Genomic DNA, 22,164 nt, shown 5'->3' with positions numbered 1-22,164 from the left:
CAGGTGCCATACTGTACAGCTGTGGATACTACTGCCACTACATCTATCCCTACACAGCCGCACATCTCCTGTACGTCAGGTGCCATACTGTACAGCTGTGGATACTACTGCCACTACATCTATCCCTACACAGCCGCACATCTACTCTACGTCAGGTGCCATACTGTACAGCTGTGGATACTACTGCCACTACATCTATCCCTACACAGCCGCACATCTCCTGTACGTCAGGTGCCATACTGTACAGCTGTGGATACTACTGCCACTACATCTATCCCTACACAGCCGCACATCTCCTGTACGTCAGGTGCCATACTGTACAGCTGTGGATACTACTGCCACTACATCTATCCCTACACAGCCGCACATCTACTCTACGTCAGGTGCCATACTGTACTGCTGTGGATACTACTGCCACTACATCTATCCCTACACAGCCGCACATCTCCTGTACGTCAGGTGCCATACTGTACAGCTGTGGATACTACTGCCACTACATCTATCCCTACACAGCCGCACATCTCCTGTACGTCAGGTGCCATACTGTACAGCTGTGGATACTACTGCCACTACATCTATCCCTACACAGCCGCACATCTCCTGTACGTCAGGTGCCATACTGTACAGCTGTGGATACTACTGCCACTACATCTATCCCTACACAGCCGCACATCTCCTGTACGTCAGGTGCCATACTGTACAGCTGTGGATACTACTGCCACTACATCTATCCCTACACAGCCGCACATCTCCTGTACGTCAGGTGCCATACTGTACAGCTCTGGCTACTACTGCCACTACATCTATCCCTACACAGCCGCACATCTACTCTACGTCAGGTGCCATACTGTACAGCTGTGGATACTACTGCCACTACATCTATCCCTACACAGCCGCACATCTCCTGTACGTCAGGTGCCATACTGTACAGCTGTGGATACTACTGCCACTACATCTATCCCTACACAGCCGCACATCTCCTGTACGTCAGGTGCCATACTGTACAGCTGTGGATACTACTGCCACTACATCTATCCCTACACAGCCGCACATCTCCTGTACGTCAGGTGCCATACTGTACAGCTGTGGATACTACTGCCACTACATCTATCCCTACACAGCCGCACATCTCCTGTACGTCAGGTGCCATACTGTACAGCTGTGGATACTACTGCCACTACATCTATCCCTACACAGCCGCACATCTCCTGTACGTCAGGTGCCATACTGTACAGCTCTGGCTACTACTGCCACTACATCTATCCCTACACAGCCGCACATCTACTCTACGTCAGGTGCCATACTGTACAGCTGTGGATACTACTGCCACTACATCTATCCCTACACAGCCGCACATCTCCTGTACGTCAGGTGCCATACTGTACAGCTGTGGATACTACTGCCACTACATCTATCCCTACACAGCCGCACATCTCCTGTACGTCAGGTGCCATACTGTACAGCTGTGGAGCCACTACATCTATCCCTACACAGCCGCACATCTCCTGTACGTCAGGTGCCATACTGTACAGCTGTGGATACTACTGCCACTACATCTATCCCTACACAGCCGCACATCTCCTGTACGTCAGGTGCCATACTGTACAGCTGTGGATACTACTGCCACTACATCTATCCCTACACAGCCGCACATCTCCTGTACGTCAGGTGCCATACTGTACTGCTGCTCCCAAAAAGGGATCATTTTTAGATCAAATGTTCAGAAAAAGCCGCTGCTTTTTCCGATACTACCGTGTGTGTACAAACACCGACAGGCCTGTGCACTAATAAGGAATCATTTTTGGAACATTTTTACATTTTAAAAAGCATAATACATCAGACCATTCATTGTGGTATTAAACAGGCTGCTTGCTAACCCCGGCAACTATGCATTTACCCATAGCTACAGTCATGTGAAAAAATTAGGACACCCTTTGAAAGCATGTGGTTTTTTGTAACATTTTTAATAAAAGGTTATTTCATCTCCGTTTCAACAATACAGAGAGATTAAAGTAATCCAACTAAACAAAGAAAACTGAAGAAAAGTCTTTTCAAGATCTTCTGTAAATGTAATTCTACAAAAATGCCTATTCTAACTGAGGAAAAAGATAGGACACCCTCACATGTATTCCCTCTTAAATTGGCTCAGATCTCACACAGGTATATCACACCAGGTGCACATAATTAGTAGATCGTTACTCTGCATGTTGAATGAGGCTTGCCCTATTTAAACCTCAGACATTTAGTTTGGTGTGCTCCTGACTGTTGAAGTGAGAGTGAGCACCATGGTGAGAGCAAAAGAGCTGTCAGAGGACTTCAGAAAAAAGATTGTAGCAGCCTATGAGTCTGGGAAGGGATTTAAAAAGATCTCAAAAGATTTTGAAATCAGCCATTCCACTGTCCGGAAGATAGTCTACAAGTGGAGGGCTTTCAAAACAACTGCCAACATGCCCAGGACTGGTCGCCCCAGCAAGTTCACCCCAAGAGCAGACCGCAAGATGCTAAAAGAGGTCTCCAAAAACCCTAAAGTGTCATCTCGAGAACTACAGCAGGCTCTGGCTACTGTTGATGTAGAAGTACATGCCTCTACAATCAGAAAGAGACTGTACAAGTTTAACTTGCATGGGAGGTGTGCAAGGAGGAAACCTTTGCTTTCCAAGAGAAACATCGAGGCCAGACTGAGATTTGCCAGAGATAAAGTTGACAAAGACCAGGACTTCTGGAATAATGTTCTTTGGACAGATGAGTCCAAAATTGAATTATTTGGACACAACAGCAGAGGACATGTTTGGCGTAAACCAAACACAGCATTCCAAGAAAAGAACCTCATACCAACTGTGAAGCATGGAGGTGGAAGTGTCATGGTTTGGGGCTGCTTTGCTGCAGCAGGACCTGGTCAGCTCACCATCATAGAATCCACGATGAATTCTACTGTGTATCAGAAGGTGCTTGAAGAACATGTGAGACCATCAGTTAGAAAATTAAAGCTGAAGCGGAACTGGACCATGCAACATGACAATGACCCAAAACATACTAGTAAATCAACCAAAGATTGGCTGAAAAAGAAGAAATGGAGAGTCCTGGAATGGCCAAGTCAAAGTCCAGATTTGAATCCCATTGAGATGCTGTGGGGTGACTTGAAAAGGGCTGTACGTGCAAGAAACCCCTCAAACATCTCACAGCTGAAAAAGTTCTGCATTGAGGAGTGGGGTAAAATTTCCTCAGACCGATGTCGAAGACTGGTAGATGGCTACAAGAACCGTCTCACTGCAGTTATTTCAGCCAAAGGAGGTAACACTCGCTATTAGGGGCAAGGGTGTCCTATCTTTTTCCTCAGTTAGAATAGGCATTTTTGTAGAATGACATTTACAGAAGATCTTGAAAAGACTTTTCTTCAGTTTTCTTTGTTTAGTCGGATTACTTTAATCTCTCTGTATTGTTGAAACGGAGATGAAATAACCTTTTATTAAAAATGTTACAAAAAACCACATGCTTTCAAAGGGTGTCCTAATTTTTTCACATGACTGTATATATGTCTCTCCGACATTACTAATGCGGTCTTTGCACTAAATACCTTAAAATTGGTTGGATTCAGTCCTAGGAGACCTCAGAGCGTTGTGTGTGAGTTTGTAAACTGAAACGCGTTGACTGTACGCCACTATTTACACCACTGGAGTCTATTTTTAATGTTGAGCAAAAGAGGATTCAAGGTTTTAACCTCTTGAGTGCTGGACTACATTTACTATGTATGACTATGCTTACTATGCTAATTGGACCTTAATTAAATTTCAAAAGATTCACTCATCTTGGAGATGGGGCCATGATCCAGGGAGGGATTCTGATTGTAGATCTGGAGTCAGGAAGGAATTTCTTTCCCTAAGTGTCTCTCTCCATCCACAGGATTACACCATAGTGAAGAAGACATCGGGGGGGACTCCCATCATCCATGAGTCAGGAGACTGGAGCAGGATCCCCATCACAGAGCCTCCCCCCCTGATACATGAGCAGAAGATCCTAGAACTCACCCACAAGATGATGGAGCTGCTGACTGGAGAGGTGACACTGCTGGGAATGCTGGGAAATTCTCCAGTAACAGCACTGGAGGGGTCTGGGTGATGACGGTGTCATTGTGTTGTCAGGTTTCTATAGGTTGTCAGGATGTGGCTGCCTCTGTCTTCATGGAGGAGTGGGAGTACATAGAAGGACATGAGGATCTGTACGAGGACGCCATGATGAAGGCTCCCCGGCCTCTGACATCACCAGGTAAGAAGAGATCTACCCGATTATAGAGGTGTCAGGATCACATAGATTCACCCACCATCTTATCATCACATATATGTAATATATTCAGTCTGTGTGTTATCTCCTCTAGATTCTCATTCCAAGAGGAGAACTCCCCCCAAGAGATGTCCCCGTCCTCTGTATTCCCAGAACTGTCCAGAGGAGAAGCTGCCAGAGAACTATCAGGTAGATGGAGCTGAAGTCTCACCAGATTCTGACCAGAAAGTGATTGAACCAAAGATCATTTTGAATTTTTCTTCTTTAGGATGAAAATCTGATTGATATTAAGGTTGAGGTTAAAGAAGAAGCAAAAGAGGAGACGGATTTATGGGGCGATCAGCAGTGTAAGGAGGGGGTCACCTGGATGCTACTCCCATCATCTCATCATCACATGTAATAATCTCTCCTGTCCCTGTGTGTTTTCTACAGATGGACTCTTAGAAAGAAACCCCCCCGAGAGATGTCTCCGTCCTCTGTATTCCCAGGACTGTCCAGAGGAGAAGCTCCCAGAGAACCATCAGGTAGATGGAGCTGAAGTCTCCCCAGAATCTGACCAAAAATGGATTGAACCAAAGATCATTTTACATTTCTCTTCTTTAGGATGAAAATCCGATGTATATTAAGGTTGTGGTTAAAGATGAACCAGAAGAGGAGACTGATTTATGGGGCGATCAGCAGAGTAAGGAGGGGTGCTGTCATTTGTCACCTGGATACTACTCTCCTCATCACATGTAATAATCTCTCCTGTCCCTGTGTGTTTCTTACAGATGGAATCATAGAAGGAAATCCCCCCGAGAGCTGTCCCCGTCCTCTGTATTCCCAGGACTGTCCAGAGGAGAAGCTCCCAGAGAACCATCAGGTAGATGGAGCTGAGCCCTATACACATCTATATAGGGGGGTCCTGCAGTCATAGAGGGGTCATAGATGGTGGGGGTCTCTTATGTGGATCTGTTAGATTTCCCACCTGTCTGCTGTATTGTCCTGAATTGTTACAGATGACAAATCAGGGGGAAGATCTGACTGATATTAAAGTGGAGGATGAAGAAGAGCGGATGATGGACGATCCCCCGTGTAAGAGTGAGGTGGAGGAGGACATTCCAGTCCATGTGACCACAGGTATGGAATCATGAATGGAGGAAGGGAATTGGGAGGTTTCTTCAGGTGAGACTCCACCTTACAGCTGCAGTAAAGTAGCACTCCGGGCAGTGACCCCTGTGTTATGTGCAGGAGCGGAGGGAGCTGTGACTGCACATAGACATCTTCTCCAGGATCTTCTCTCCATCCTCTCATGCTCCAGGCTGGACACTCGGCTTAGCATCAGGCTTTTTTTCTGATAGTGTATATAGAAAACACTGGATCCAGCATTCCCAATAGGTGATATCACAGCTTATCTGCTCCCTCCTGACCTCTACACAGGTCACAGAGCAGGTCAAGAAAGCTCTCAAGTCATCGGGGCAGATTTATCATTAACATACGCCACTTTTGTGATGTGAAAATCACAAACTGCATGTTTGCGACTTTTTCAGCAGCGCTTGCACAATGTTTTTGGTGTGCAAGTGCAGTTTCTCTGCCAGCCTTGCCAGTTTCCCGAAAAGGAAAAGTAGCGTAGATTTCAGTTCAGGCGCACAGACTACCATATAAATCTGTCCCATAAGTTCCGACCACTTTGTCTATGGTCCATGGCGGCTGCTGTAAAGCGTATCTATCAATGCTGTTAACAGCTCAGATAAGATGGCCGCCCCCATAGTAGTGTTCAGGAAATAGAATAAAAGCGGATTAGAGAAAAGGATATAAGCCTGGCTTTAACTGTTCCGGTGCAGGAAGTCAGCGCCGGAACTACACTGCTCAGTCTGTGGACGAAGCCGGTTACTGCAGTGCTGCCTCCATTCATCTCAATAGTAGCAGCACTACAGGAACCAGCTGTGTCCAACGCACAATGGATGGAGCTGTGTAGTTCCAGATGTACAGCTGATCGAACCACTGCTGATCAGACAGTGATGGCCTATCTTGATATATAATAATGTCCTTAATTCCGCTGCTGGTATCCAGGTGAGGTGGGTCCAATTTACAGTCTAAGCACAAATAACATCAAAGGAAACCGCGCTGCTCTATATTTTCAAAGGAAGCCGGATCACAGTCAGTCTCCGGGCAGAAACCGATGCAGTCAATCATCAGTCGACAGGTATCGCTCGTCCTTTGGTTTATACCGTCCTATATGTCACCAAAAGGCGAGCACCAATAGTGAAGCACCGCAAAGTGAGATCCAATAAATAACATTTATTTTACTCACAAAGGTAAAGCTATCAACAGGGTATCAAAATACAAAAAGGGTTCCTCGTATCACGCCCGACCTAGGTTTCGCTTCATCAGGGGCCTATGTGCACTCTCATCGTGGCCTTCGTTCTAGACCCCTTTGGGTCAACATGAAGATCTCCCTCTCAATCCACTTGCATCATGCTAAGGACTCCGATCATTAATACACATACATTGCTTTGTGCATTTACATCTTAAAGGGAACCTGTCATCGGAATTTTGTGTATAGAGCTGAGGACATGGGTTGCTAGATCTGTGCTAGCACATCCGCAATACCCAGTCCCCATAGCTCTGTGTGCTTTTATTGTGTATAAAACCCGATTTGATACATATGCAAATTAACCTGAGATGAGTCAAAGCTTGAAAATATGACTCTTCTCTGGTCACACAAGTAAGATATGACTCTTTTATGTTAATTTGCATATGTATCAAATGTTTTTTTCTACATAATAAAAGCACACAGAGCTATGGGGACTGGGTATTGCGGATGTGCTAGCGGCCACCTAGCAACCCATGTCCTCAGCTCTATACACAAAATCCCGGTGACAGGTTCCCTTTAAAACATCATATAGCTTACATATTCCTTCCAAAAATTTTAATAGTTAAAAACGACATTATTATAAAAATCTATCCGTTTTCTGTACACATATTCCACCTATACCCATCTTGTGCCGATCTGTACGTTTCATACTATTCTACCAGGTGAGCACACATACAGTCAGGTCCATAAATATTGGGACATCGACACAATTCTAACATTTTGGGCTCTATTCACCACCACAACGGATGTGAAATGACATGAACAAGATGTGCTTTACCTGCAGACTGTCAGCTTTACCTGCAGACTGTCAGCTTTACCTGCAGACTGTCAGCTCTACCTGCAGACTGTCAGCTTTACCTGCAGACTGTCAGCTTTACCTGCAGACTGTCAGCTCTACCTGCAGACTGTCAGCTTTACCTGCAGACTGTCAGCTCTACCTGCAGACCGTCAGCTTTACCTGCAGACTGTCGGCTTTACCTGCAGACTGTCAGCTTTACCTGCAGACTGTCAGCTCTACCTGCAGACTGTCAGCTTTACCTGCAGACTGTCAGCTCTACCTGCAGACCGTCAGCTTTACCTGCAGACTGTCGGCTTTACCTGCAGACTGTCAGCTTTACCTGCAGACTGTCGGCTTTACCTGCAGACTGTCAGCTCTACCTGCAGACTGTCAGCTTTACCTGCAGACTGTCAGCTTTACCTGCAGACTGTCAGCTCTACCTGCAGACCGTCAGCTTTACCTGCAGACTGTCAGCTCTACCTGCAGACCGTCAGCTCTACCTGCAGACCGTCAGCTCTACCTGCAGACCGTCAGCTTTACCTGCAGACTGTCAGCTTTACCTGCAGACTGTCGGCTTTACCTGCAGACTGTCAGCTTTACCCGCAGACTGTCAGCTTTACCTGCAGACTGTCGGCTTTACCTGCAGACTGTCAGCTCTACCTGCAGACTGTCAGCTTTACCTGCAGACTGTCAGCTCTACCTGCAGACTGTCGGCTTTACCTGCAGACTGTCGGCTCTACCTGCAGACTGTCGGCTTTACCTGCAGACTGTCGGCTTTACCTGCAGACTGTCGGCTCTACCTGCAGACCGTCAGCTTTACCTGCAGACTGTCAGCTCTACCTGCAGACCGTCAGCTCTACCTGCAGACCGTCAGCTCTACCTGCAGACTGTCGGCTCTACCTGCAGACTGTCGGCTCTACCTGCAGACTGTCGGCTCTACCTGCAGACTGTCGGCTTTACCTGCAGACTGTCGGCTTTACCTGCAGACTGTCGGCTTTACCTGCAGACTGTCGGCTTTACCTGCAGACTGTCGGCTTTACCTGCAGACTGTCGGCTTTACCTGCAGACTGTCGGCTCTACCTGCAGACTGTCGGCTTTACCTGCAGACTGTCGGCTTTACCTGCAGACTGTCGGCTCTACCTGCAGACTGTCGGCTCTACCTGCAGACTGTCAGCAGACTGTCAGCTTTACCTGCAGACTGTCGGCTTTACCTGCAGACTGTCAGCTCTACCTGCAGACTGTCAGCTTTACCTGCAGACTGTCAGCTCTACCTGCAGACTGTCGGCTCTACCTGCAGACTGTCGGCTCTACCTGCAGACTGTCGGCTTTACCTGCAGACTGTCGGCTTTACCTGCAGACTGTCGGCTTTACCTGCAGACTGTCGGCTCTACCTGCAGACTGTCGGCTTTACCTGCAGACTGTCAGCTTTACCTGCAGACTGTCGGCTCTACCTGCAGACTGTCGGCTTTACCTGCAGACTGTCGGCTTTACCTGCAGACTGTCGGCTCTACCTGCAGACTGTCGGCTTTACCTGCAGACTGTCGGCTTTACCTGCAGACTGTCGGCTTTACCTGCAGACTGTCGGCTTTACCTGCAGACTGTCGGCTTTACCTGCAGACTGTCGGCTTTACCTGCAGACTGTCGGCTTTACCTGCAGACTGTCGGCTTTACCTGCAGACTGTCGGCTTTACCTGCAGACTGTCGGCTTTACCTGCAGACTGTCGGCTTTACCTGCAGACTGTCGGCTTTACCTGCAGACTGTCGGCTCTACCTGCAGACTGTCCGCTGTAATCTAAGGGGATTTACATCCAGATCAGGTGAACGGTGCAGGAATTACAGCAGTTGCATCTGTGCCTCCCACTTGTTAACGGACCAAAAGTAATGGGACATAATAATCATCATAAATCAAACTTTCACTTTTTAATACTTGGTTGCAAATCCTTTGCAGTCAATTACAGCCTGAAGTCTGGAACGCATAGACATCACCAGACGCTGGTCTCATCCCTGGTGACGCTCTGCCCGGCCTCTACTGCAACTGTCTTCAGTTCCTGCTTGTTCTTGGGGCATTTTCCCTTCAGTTTTGTCTTCAGCAAGTGAAATGCTCAATCGGATTCAGGTCCGATGATTGACTCGGCCATTGCAGAACATTCCACTTCTTTCCCTTAAAAAAAACTCTTTGGTTGCTTTTGCAGTTTGCTTTGGGTCATTGTCCATCTGCACTGTGAAGCACCATCCAATGAGTTGTGAAGCATTTGGCTGAATATGAGCAGATAATATTGCCCGAAACCCTTCAGAATTCATCCTGCTGCTTTTGTCAGCAGTCACATAATCAATAAATACAACAGAAGCAGTTCCATTGGCAGCCATACATGCCCACGCCATGACACTACCACCACCATGCTTCACTGATGAGGTGGTATGCTTAGGCTCATGAGCAGCTCCTTTCCTTCTCCATACTCTTCTCTTCCCATCACTCTGGTACAAGTTGATCTTGTTCTCATCTGTCCATAGGATGTTGTTCCAGAACTGTGACGGCTTTTTTAGATGTTGTTTGGCAAACTCTAATTTGGCCTTCCTGTTTTTGAGGCTCACCAATGGTTTACATCTTGTGGTGAACCCTCTGTATTCACTCTGGAGAAGTCTTCTCCTGATTGTTGACTTTGACACACATACACCTACCTCCTGGAGAGTATTCTTGATCCGGCCAACTGTTGTGAAGGGCGTTTTCTTCACCAGGGAAAGAATTCTTCGGTCATCCACCACAGTTGTTTTCCGTGGTCTTCCGGGTCATTTGGTGTTGCTGAGCTCACCGGTGCGTTTCTTCTTTATAAGAATGTTCCAAACAGTTGTTTTCACCACACCTAATGTTTTTGCTGTCTCTCTGATGGGTTTGTTGTGTTTGTTCAGCCTAATGATGGCTTCACTAATAGTGACAGCTCTTTGGATCTCATCTTGAGAGTTGACAGCAACAGATTCCAAATGCAAATAGCACACTTGAAATGAACTCTGGACCTTTTATCTGCTCATTGTAATTGGGATAATGAGGGAATAACACACACCGGCCATGGAACAGCTGAGACGCCAATTGTCCCATTACTTTTGGTCCCTTCACAAGTGGGAGGCACAGATGCAAACTGTTCCTGCACCGTTCACCTGATTTGGATGTAAATACCGTCAAATTACAGCTGACAGTCTGCAGGTAAAGCACATCTTGTTTGTTTAATTTCAAATCCATTGTGGTGGTGTATAGAGCCAAAAATTTTAGAATTGTGTCGATGTCCCAATATTTATGGACCTGACTATCTCCCCCACCCAGTACCTTCTGTTAGCTCGCCCTGCCACTAGCTCCGGTTGTTTTCCATACTTAATTAAATCACGTGATCAGATGCAGCCAATGAAAAGTTCATCTGATTTCCCATTCTTACTTTTTGATGATCACATGACTTCTCCTATTCCATTCACATTTTTCAACCACGTGATACCAATTGACCAGTAGGGGAATTACCGCTTCATTCCCATTGACTACACCTCTCCACAGCACCCACACAACACAGCACCAGCATCACTTCTAATTCCCCGGCCATTTCCTTCATATAGTTCACACTTTAAATATATCAAAACCAAACAGAATAAAAATCATCTCATCGCCCACTACCAAAGCTTAAATTAAGCACGGCTTTAGGTCGAGCGCAATATTTGGTCCATGCGGCTGCAGGGTGCCCAGTTTGTAAATCCATTCCACTTCACTTTTATTGATTTAAACTACTGGGTCCCCTCCCCGCCATTTATAATTGCCTCATTCGACTCCCATAAATAAAAGTCCACTGGGATCTTTATTATGCATCTTTTTAAAATTTGACGGAACGCTATGAGTCTCAATTCCCTTCTTGATATTCCAAATATGTTCCTGGACCCAAGTCTTCAATTTTCTCATAGTCCAACCAACATACTGGAGACCACAAGGGCACTCCAGTACGTAAATGACCACGAGTGTTCACGTGTAATCTCCCCTTCAATTTTGAATCTTGTCTCTTATTCTCTCTTGCGGTTTTTGCAATCCTGAGCACAATCCTGAGCTACTGAGCATGCAGAAACCGAAAGTGCGCACTTTCAGTTGTGCTTCGGCTCCCCTGTGTGACAATCGGAGGAGCCGGAGCGTGTATGCAGCAGCCCCTGTCTTTATGAATGACAGGAGGCTGCTGCATAGTATTTCCTATGGAGCCTTTGCCTGTAATAGGGCTCCATAGGAAAGTAGTGAAATCATCATAGACTCCAATGCAGGTGCATTGGAGTCTATGATAATAGCAATCAGATGACAAAAGTAAAAAAATAAAATAAAATTCTAATCGCCCCCTTTTTTCCCCCCAAAAAAATAAAAATAAATACACATCATGGGTGTCGCAATGTGCAAAAACGCCCATAGTATAAAAATATAAAGATATATTCCCCATACGGCCAACAGTGAAACTGAAAAATGCGTCCAATGGACGATTCGTCGTTTTTGGTCGCTTCATTTTCTACAGCAAGGGTTCCATGAGATCATGGAATCTAATACAGTACATGGGTCTCATCCGATGCTTTAGGGACGCTAGCTATCTAATACTGGGGTGACACCTCTGGAACTGGACACATTTAGAGTCCCAGCTTGATCACTGTTACCACATTAGTGGTGAGGTTTTGTTACTGTGGATCAGCTCTGGCTCACTGGATGTAGTACAAACAGCCAGCTGACTGTCCACCTAAACTGTGGTGGTTGGAGAATTTTCCGCTCCCCCCCCATTTTATACACTCCAGAGCCTTTTAGATTCATTTCTAGCAAGGGACTAATAGATTTTAACCAGCATTATAAATAAAGTTTTGTTGTTTTTGCTTTTTAAACCGTCGATTCCTTTCAGTGAGTTAGTCTATATCTGAGACAGTAAATATATGTACCGCGTTTTTTTTGTGACCACCATCTTTGCAGTTTGGTATTAAAAAAAAAAAAAACACAATGTATTTTTTTTTTTTTATCCTAACAGAAAATCTCAGTAAGAATTCTGAAGGAAACTTCATGTTATCACTAGATCATATAGTAGAAGATGAAGATATCAAGCAGCGCTCTTCAGGAGAAAACCTCATTACCCGTAATAACCATCCAGGTCTTCACAGTACAAATCTATTATATAATGTTCCTAATCATGAGGAACTTTCTTCTGACCAATCACAGATTGTTACCACAAATCCAGATCCATCATATAATCCTCCTAATCATGAGGAGCCTTCTCCTGACCAATCACACATTGTTAAAAAAAAGCCAAGGAGGAAAGTCATAAATCATGATCTTAGAGGAGCAATAGTTGCTGCCCATCAATCTGGGAAGGGTTATAAGGCCATTTCAAAACAATTTGAAGTCCATCATTCTACAGTGAGAAAAATTATTCACAAGTGGAAAGCATTCAAGACAGTTGACAATCTTCCCAGGAGTGGACGTCCCAGCAAATTCACCCCAATGTCAGACTATGCAATGCTCAGAGAAATTGCAAAAAACCCAAGAGCTACATCTAAGACTCTCCAGGCCTCAGTCAGCATGTTAAATGGTCACATTCATGACAGTACAATTAGAAAAAGACTGAACAAGTATGGCTTCTTTTGGAAAGGCTGCCAGGAGAAAGACTCTTCTCTCTAAAATGAACATGCAAACTTGAACCATGCTGCCATCTTAACCATAAGACTTCTGGAACAACCTCCTTTGGACAGCCAAGATTAAGGTAGTGATGTTTGCCCCCCCCCCCCCCCTCCCCTTAGCAACTGTGAAGCTAAGAAATGTTAATCATGAATAAAGTTTATGTTCTGTCAATCTAAGGACCTTATTTATTAAAATCGGTGATAAGCAGGGTGTTCTATTGGTGATAGATAATCAGTTCTCACTTCTCCTGTGTTCGGTCCTTATACTATAAACAGTGATAAGCAGGATGTTCTAGTGATGATAATCAGTCCTCACCTCTCCTGTGTTCTCTCCTGTCCTTATACTATATACAGTGATAAGCAGGGTGTTCTAGTGATGATATGCAGTTCTCACCTCTCCTGTGTTCTCTCCTGTCCTTATACTATAAACAGTAATAAACAGTGTGTTCTAGTCATGATAATCAGTTCTCACCTGTCCTGTGTTCTCTCCTGTCCTTATACTATAAACAGTAATAAACAGTGTGTTCTAGTCATGATAATCAGTTCTCACCTGTCCTGTGTTCTCTCCTGTCCTTATACTATATACAGTGATAAGCAGGGTGTTCTAGTGATGATAGATAATCAGTTCTCACCTCTCGTCTCCTTATACTATACACAGTGATAAGCAGGGTGTTCTAGTGATGATAATCAGTTCTCACCTCTCCTGTGTTCTCTCCTGTCCTTATACTATATACAGTGATAAGCAGGGTTTTCTAGTGATAATAGATAATCAGTTCTCACCTCTCCTCTCCTTATACTATACACAGTGATAAGCAGGGTGTTCTAGTGATGATAATCAGTTCTCACCTCTCCTGTCCTTATACTATATACAGTGATAAGCAGGGTGTTCTAGTGATGATAATCAGTCCTCACCTCTCCTGTGTTCTCTCCTGTAGTTATACTATACACAGTGATACGCTGGGTGTTCTAGTGATGATAATCAGTTTTCACCTCTCCTGTGCTCCCCCCTGTCCTTATACTATACACAGTGATAAGCAGGGTGTTCTAGTGATGATAGATAATCAGTCCTCACCTCTCCTGTGTTCTCTCCTTTCCTTATACTATATACAGTGATAAGCAGGGTGTTCTAGTGATAGATAATCCGTCCTCACCTCTCCTGTCCTTATACTATATACAGTGATAAGCAGGGTGTTCTAGTGATGATAATCAGTTCTCACCTCTCCTGTGTTCTCCTCTATCCTTATACTACACATAGTGATAAGCAGGGTGTTCTAGCGATGATAGATAACCAGTTCTCACCTCTCCTGTGTTCTCCCCTGTCCTTATACTATATACAGTGATAAGCAGGGTGTTCTAGTGATAGATAATCCGTCCTCACCTCTCCTGTCCTTATACTATATACAGTGATAAGCAGTGTGTTCTAGTGATAGATAATCAGTTCTCACCTCTCCTGTGTTCTCTCCTGTCCTTATACTATACACAGCGATAAGCAGGGTGTTCTAGTGATGATAGATAATCAGTTCTCACCTCTCCTGTGTTCTCTGCTGTCCTTATACTACACACAGTGATAAGCAGGGTGTTATAGTGATGATAATCAGTCCTCACCTCTCCTGTGTTCTCTGCTGTCCTTATACTATACACAGTGATAAGCAGGGTGTTCTAGCGATGATAGATAACCAGTTCTCACCTCTCCTGTGTTCTCCCCTGTCCTTATACTATATACAGTGATAAGCAGGGTGTTCTAGTGATAGATAATCCGTCCTCACCTCTCCTGTCCTTATACTATATACAGTGATAAGCAGTGTGTTCTAGTGATAGATAATCAGTTCTCACCTCTCCTGTGTTCTCTCCTGTCCTTATACTATACACAGCGATAAGCAGGGTGATCTAGTGATGATAGATAATCAGTTCTCACCTCTCCTGTGTTCTCTCCTGTCCTTATACTACACACAGTGATAAGCAGGGTGTTATAGTGATGATAATCAGTCCTCACCTCTCCTGTGTTCTCTGCTGTCCTTATACTATACACAGTGATAAGCAGGGTGTTCTAGCGATGATAGATAACCAGTTCTCACCTCTCCTGTGTTCTCCCCTGTCCTTATACTATATACAGTGATAAGCAGGGTGTTCTAGTGATAGATAATCCGTCCTCACCTCTCCTGTCCTTATACTATATACAGTGATAAGCAGGGTGTTCTAGTGATAGATAATCAGTTCTCACCTCTCCTGTGTTCTCTCCTGTCCTTATACTATACACAGCGATAAGCAGGGTGTTCTAGTGATGATAGATAATCAGTTCTCACCTCTCCTGTGTTCTCTGCTGTCCTTATACTACACACAGTGATAAGCAGGGTGTTCTAGCGATGATAGATAACCAGTCCTTACCTCTCCTGTCCTTATACTATAGGGTATATTTCCACTGGACTGGAGGTCGAGTGGAGAGGTGGACCGTAGGCGCAAAATCACAACCAGAGTTTTTTTACAAACCAATTCCGGTCCAGTGGAAATATACCCTACTCATTTACCCAGACGGCGGCTTGGCCCCCGCCAAAAGGGAACGCGGACGGAATCGTCAGCACTCTTATTCACTTCCATTTCAGTTGCACCGAACAATAGGTGCAACAACAACAGGTGAGCAGTACCACTCTTCCTGTTTCTTTGGAGGCCCGTCTTTTAACTTTATTACCCTATGAGCGCCTTTTTCTTTCCTTGGCCACATTTTACTGTCATTATACTATATACAGTGATAAGCAGGGTGTTCTAGTGGTGATAATGAGGCCTCACCTCTCCTCTGTTCTCTCCTGTCCCTTATACTATAAACAGTGACAAAAGTGCCTGCATCCTGCCTCTGCTATGAATATTATCACCTGCTGCTCGCTGCTCTGGCCCTGCGTGCTTGCTCCAGTCTGTCTATCTTCTGGTCCGCAGCTTGTTTGCTTCCTCTCTGGCTCAGGCATGGTCATCTGCTCAATGACTGTATTCAGCTGTGATGTGTCTCTTGTGGACACTAATCATTGGCTGCAGTGAAGCAGATGATCATAGACATGGTGGAAAGGAAGCAAACAGGCAGTGGACCGGAATACAGGACTGGAGCTGCAGATAGCAGCTAAGTACTGGCTTATTCCATAGCGGATGCTGCAAGGACCTGTGAAAAGTTACTAATTCCTGTTCTCGCCATATTGCAGAAAAGGACTAGATATGTTTATTGGCTGGGAAAGTTACAGGTAGGGCAAATTCCACCTTTCGTGCCCTTTCAGAGGAACAGCGGTTGGACTATGCTGAGGTTAAGGGGGCACTGTTAGCCTGTTATGCCATCACCTTCAATAACCTACTAGAAGGGACCCATGACACCTATTTGGAGTTTAGCAATAAGCTGTCCCATGTCCTGGACCAGTGGACCCGTGCCTCTGGGGCAGACTTTTGAGGATCACTGCCAGCTATTACTGAAGGAGCAGTTCTTGGAAAGGTGTCCAGTAGGAACTACGGAGTTAGTGGAGATCAAGAACCCCAAACAATGGAGGAGTCAGCCTGTTTGCAGATAGGTATGTTGAGAGTCAATCTGCAACCCAGAGAAGCTCTGCACAAATCACTACATCAGCCAAGATAAATGACCATACCTCTCAGGGGCCTTCACCCAACTTCTACAGACTACCCATAAACCAACTACAATGGCCTGCTGGCTCAAGCAACTGTTATAAATGTGGTTCCATAGGGCATCTGCAAGCAGCTTGCCCAGAGACAAGGAGGCGACCTCTGGTGCCCCCTATCACAAGCGCTCTAGTGGCACACTCCATTGCTTTAGACAGTCAAGAAGGGATGGGAAGCTGGTTGCTGATATTTTCAGTACCAAAGAATGCCAGTGGGATGTCCAAAGGACTACAGACCATGGGAGACTCAGTATGTGGTGATGTAAATCCCCCGGTCTGACGCTGAAAAGAGGAGAAATCATGTAGCTCTGGTACAGGTGAACAGACGACTGGCTGAAGGCTTCATGGACTCCGGAGCCTTCATCACTCTGGTAGAACCCAATGTGATCACCGTGGATAAAAAAAAAAATCCCAGGACAGAAAGCCAAGATTGTGTTGGCTATAGGATAGCTACGTGAAGTGCCAGTCGCCCAAGTGTCTCTGGACTAGGGGAAAGACCCATTAACCACAGGGTAGGACTAATGGACAATCTACCTACTGACATACTGCTGGGAAATGATTGGGACATCTATTGCAGAATTACCAGGAGACAGGCAGCAGCAGGGTATGGCTAACAGGATGGTGTCCATTGGGGAGCCATTGATCCTGCAAAGACCCCCAATCCCATTATAGATGGCTGCAAAGCAAATGTGAACCTCAGCCCATGAACCTCCAAGCTGGTTTACCCATCAGCGTGAAGAAATTACACTTCATCCAGAGACTTACTGGGCTGACACCACTATATATCTACCCACCCACCCACCCACCCTCATGCAGCCACGTGGGCTCATTCCAACCCATATATTGACTATGATGCTACTCCAGGTCTACGCTCATTACACCACAGCTGCCTATGGACAGTATCCCTATGCAGCCTATGCACTGGCTACATGGACTATGGAAATACCAGTGCCGTCCAGCAGCCGTCACCACCACAAGAGACTCACAGCAATGCAAAGGGACTATTGTGAAAGGTGCTATAGACTAATCAAATAGCGTTCTCTCCTCCTGGATTTACAAGTGATACTGGATACTGGGATCTCCTGTATATCTGATGTGTGTGACCTGTCCCTCTGATGGGAATAAAGGACTTCACAGGTGACAACTTCTATTGCTCAGGGCCTATCTTCAGTGGTCACAAGCTGATTTCGGGACAGACAGTATGCCTGCCTTAATGGGAATGTCAGCACAATCATGGACTATTATGTGTCATTCCAAATGACTAGTACTGCAGATAAGGAGTCCAGACCAACATTTTTTCCCTAATGCTCCCATTACCCCACTGTCAGCGCTCAAAGCTGCACTGAAATACACAGTCCGCACGCCCTACTAACATAATGCAGAGGACGCGCGCACATACACGGCAGTCCGGACTGCTCTACTAACATAATGCAGAGGACGCGCGCACATACACGGCAGTCCGGACTGCTCTACTAACATAATGCAGAGGACACGCGCACATACACGGCAGTCCGGACTGCTCTGCTAACATAATGGAGAGGACTCGCGCACATACACGGCAGTCCGGACTGCTCTGCTAACATAATGCAGAGGACCCATGCACATACACGGCAGTCCTGACTGCTCTGCTAACATAATGCAGAGGACCCGCGCACATACACGGCAGTCCTGACTGCTCTACTAACATAATGGAGAGGACCCGCGCACATACACGGCAGTTCGGACTGCTCTGCTAACATAATGGAGAGGACCCGCGCACATACACGGCAGTCCTGACTGCTCTGCTAACATAATGCAGAGGACCCGCGCACATACACGGCAGTCCTGACTGCTCTGCTAACATAATGCAGAGGACCCGTGCACATACACGGCAGTCCTGACTGCTCTGCTAACATAATGCAGAGGACGCGCGCACATACACGGCAGTCCTGACTGCTCTGCTAACATAATGGAGAGGACCCGCGCACATACACGGCAGTCCTGACTGCTCTGCTAACATAATGCAGAGGACGCGCGCACATACACGGCAGTCCGGACTGCTCTGCTAACATAATGGAGAGGACCCGCGCACATACATGGCAGTCCGGACTGCTCTGCTAACATAATGGAGAGGACTCGCACACATACACGGCAGTCCTGACTGCTCTGCTAACATAATGGAGAGGACTCGCACACATACACGGCAGTTCGGACTGCTCTGCTAACATAATGGAGAGGACCCGCGCACATACACGGCAGTCCTGACTGCTCTGCTAACATAATGCAGAGGACCCGCGCACATACACGGCAGTCCTGACTGCTCTGCTAACATAATGCAGAGGACCCGTGCACATACACGGCAGTCCTGACTGCTCTGCTAACATAATGCAGAGGACGCGCGCACATACACGGCAGTCCTGACTGCTCTGCTAACATAATGGAGAGGACCCGCGCACATACACGGCAGTCCTGACTGCTCTGCTAACATAATGCAGAGGACGCGCGCACATACACGGCAGTCCGGACTGCTCTGCTAACATAATGGAGAGGACCCGCGCACATACATGGCAGTCCGGACTGCTCTGCTAACATAATGGAGAGGACTCGCACACATACACGGCAGTCCGGACTGCTCTGCTAACATAATGGAGAGGACTCGCACACATACACGGCAGTCCGGACTGCACTGCTAACATAATGGAGAGGACCCACGCACATACACGGCAGTATGGACTGCTCTACTAACATAATGCAGAGGACCCATGCACACATACACGGCAGTCCTGACTGCTCTGCTAACATAATGCAGAGGACCCGCGCACATACACGGCAGTCCGGACTGCACTGCTAACATAATGCAGAGGACCCGCACACATACACGGCAGTCCTGACTGCTCTGCTAACATAATGCAGAGGACCCGCGCACATACACGGCAGTCCTGACTGCTCTGCTAACATAATGCAGAGGACCCGCGCACATACATGGCAGTACGGACTGCTCTAACATAATGCAGAGGACCCGCGCACATACACGGCAGTACGGACTGCTCTACTAACATAATGCAGAGGACCCACGCACATACACGGCAGTCCTGACTGCTCTACTAACATAATGCAGAGGACCCGCGCACATACACGGCAGTCCTGACTGCTCTGCTAACATAATGCAGAGGACGCGCGCACATACACGGCAGTCCGGACTGCTCTGCTAACATAATGCAGAGGACCCGCGCACATACACGGCAGTCCTGACTGCTCTACTAACATAACGCAGAGGACCCGCGCACATACACGGCAGTCCGGACTGCTCTACTAACATAATGGAGAGGACCCGCGCACATACACGGCAGTCCGGACTGCTCTACTAACATAATGGAGAGGACCCGCGCACATACACGGCAGTACGGACTGCTCTACTAACATAATGGAGAGGACTCGCACACATACACGGCAGTCCGGACTGCTCTGCTAACATAATGCAGAGGACCCGCGCACATACACGGCAGTCCAGACTGCTCTGCTAACATAATGGAGAGGACGCGCGCACATACACGGCAGTCCTGACTGCTCTGCTAACATAATGCAGAGGACCCATGCACATACACGGCAGTCCTGACTGCTCTGCTAACATAATGCAGAGGACCCATGCACATACACGGCAGTCCTGACTGCTCTGCTAACATAATGCAGAGGACCCGTGCACATACACGGCAGTCCTGACTGCTCTGCTAACATAATGCAGAGGACCCGCGCACATACACGGCAGTCCTGACTGCTCTGCTAACATAATGCAGAGGACCCATGCACATACACGGCAGTCCTGACTGCTCTGCTAACATAGTGCAGAGGACGCGCGCACATACACGGCAGTCCTGACTGCTCTGCTAACATAATGCAGAGGACTCGCACACATACACGGCAGTCCGGACTGCTCTGCTAACATAATGCAGAGGACCCGCGCACATACACGGCAGTCCTGACTGCTCTGCTAACATAATGCAGAGGACTCGCACACATACACGGCAGTCCGGACTGCTCTGCTAACATAATGGAGAGGACTCGCGCACATACACGGCAGTCCGGACTGCTCTGCTAACATAATGGAGAGTACCCGCTCACATACACGGCAGTTCGGACTGCTCTACTAACATAATGCAGAGGACGCGCGCACATACACGGCAGTCCGGACTGCTCTACTAACATAATGCAGAGGACCCGCGCACATACACGGCAGTCCGGACTGCTCTGCTAACATAATGCAGAGGACCCGCGCACATACACGGCAGTCCTGACTGCTCTGCTAACATAATGCAGAGGACCCGCGCACATACATGGCAGTCCTGACTGCTCTGCTAACATAATGCAGAGGACCCGCGCACATACATGGCAGTTCTGACTGCTCTGCTAACATAATGGAGAGGACCCGCGCACATACACGGCAGTCCTGACTGCTCTGCTAACATAATGGAGAGGACCCGTGCACATACACGGCAGTACGGACTGCTCTGCTAACATAATGGAGAGGACCCGTGCACATACACGGCAGTACGGACTGCTCTGCTAACATAATGGAGAGGACTCGTACACATACATGGCAGTCCTGACTGCTCTACTAACATAATGCAGAGGACCCGCGCACATACACGGCAGTCCTGACTGCTCTGCTAACATAATGGAGAGGACTCGCACACATACACGGCAGTCCTGACTGCTCTGCTAACATAATGGAGAGGACTCGCACACATACACGGCAGTTCGGACTGCTCTGCTAACATAATGGAGAGGACCCGCGCACATACACGGCAGTCCTGACTGCTCTGCTAACATAATGCAGAGGACCCGCGCACATACACGGCAGTCCTGACTGCTCTGCTAACATAATGCAGAGGACCCGTGCACATACACGGCAGTCCTGACTGCTCTGCTAACATAATGCAGAGGACGCGCGCACATACACGGCAGTCCTGACTGCTCTGCTAACATAATGGAGAGGACCCGCGCACATACACGGCAGTCCTGACTGCTCTGCTAACATAATGCAGAGGACGCGCGCACATACACGGCAGTCCGGACTGCTCTGCTAACATAATGGAGAGGACCCGCGCACATACATGGCAGTCCGGACTGCTCTGCTAACATAATGGAGAGGACTCGCACACATACACGGCAGTCCGGACTGCTCTGCTAACATAATGGAGAGGACTCGCACACATACACGGCAGTCCGGACTGCACTGCTAACATAATGGAGAGGACCCACGCACATACACGGCAGTATGGACTGCTCTACTAACATAATGCAGAGGACCCATGCACACATACACGGCAGTCCTGACTGCTCTGCTAACATAATGCAGAGGACCCGCGCACATACACGGCAGTCCGGACTGCACTGCTAACATAATGCAGAGGACCCGCACACATACACGGCAGTCCTGACTGCTCTGCTAACATAATGCAGAG

At 47.1% G+C, this 22,164-nt stretch overlaps 1 protein-coding gene across 1 annotated transcript in view; it reads left to right on the top strand.

Annotated features, from left to right (window-relative positions):
• LOC122935208 (zinc finger protein 397-like) overlaps positions 1-22,164 on the top strand; it is a 1,371,324-nt gene that overhangs the window by 4,539 nt on the left and 1,344,621 nt on the right. The window contains exons 2-8 of the mRNA XM_044290973.1: positions 3,901-4,056; positions 4,140-4,263; positions 4,373-4,467; positions 4,547-4,625; positions 4,711-4,802; positions 4,882-4,960; positions 5,049-5,140. Of these exons, the coding sequence (XP_044146908.1) occupies positions 4,033-4,056; positions 4,140-4,263; positions 4,373-4,467; positions 4,547-4,625; positions 4,711-4,802; positions 4,882-4,960; positions 5,049-5,140 (585 nt within the window). The 5' untranslated portion in view covers positions 3,901-4,032. The remainder of the gene's footprint in view (positions 1-3,900; positions 4,057-4,139; positions 4,264-4,372; positions 4,468-4,546; positions 4,626-4,710; positions 4,803-4,881; positions 4,961-5,048; positions 5,141-22,164) is intronic.

Source organism: Bufo gargarizans, chromosome 4 (assembly GCF_014858855.1).
Source record: "Bufo gargarizans isolate SCDJY-AF-19 chromosome 4, ASM1485885v1, whole genome shotgun sequence".
Taxonomy (NCBI): Eukaryota; Metazoa; Chordata; class Amphibia; order Anura; family Bufonidae; genus Bufo; species Bufo gargarizans.
The sequence above is the reverse complement of the archived record's forward strand: the minus strand, read 5'-3'. Positions and strand labels throughout refer to the sequence as shown.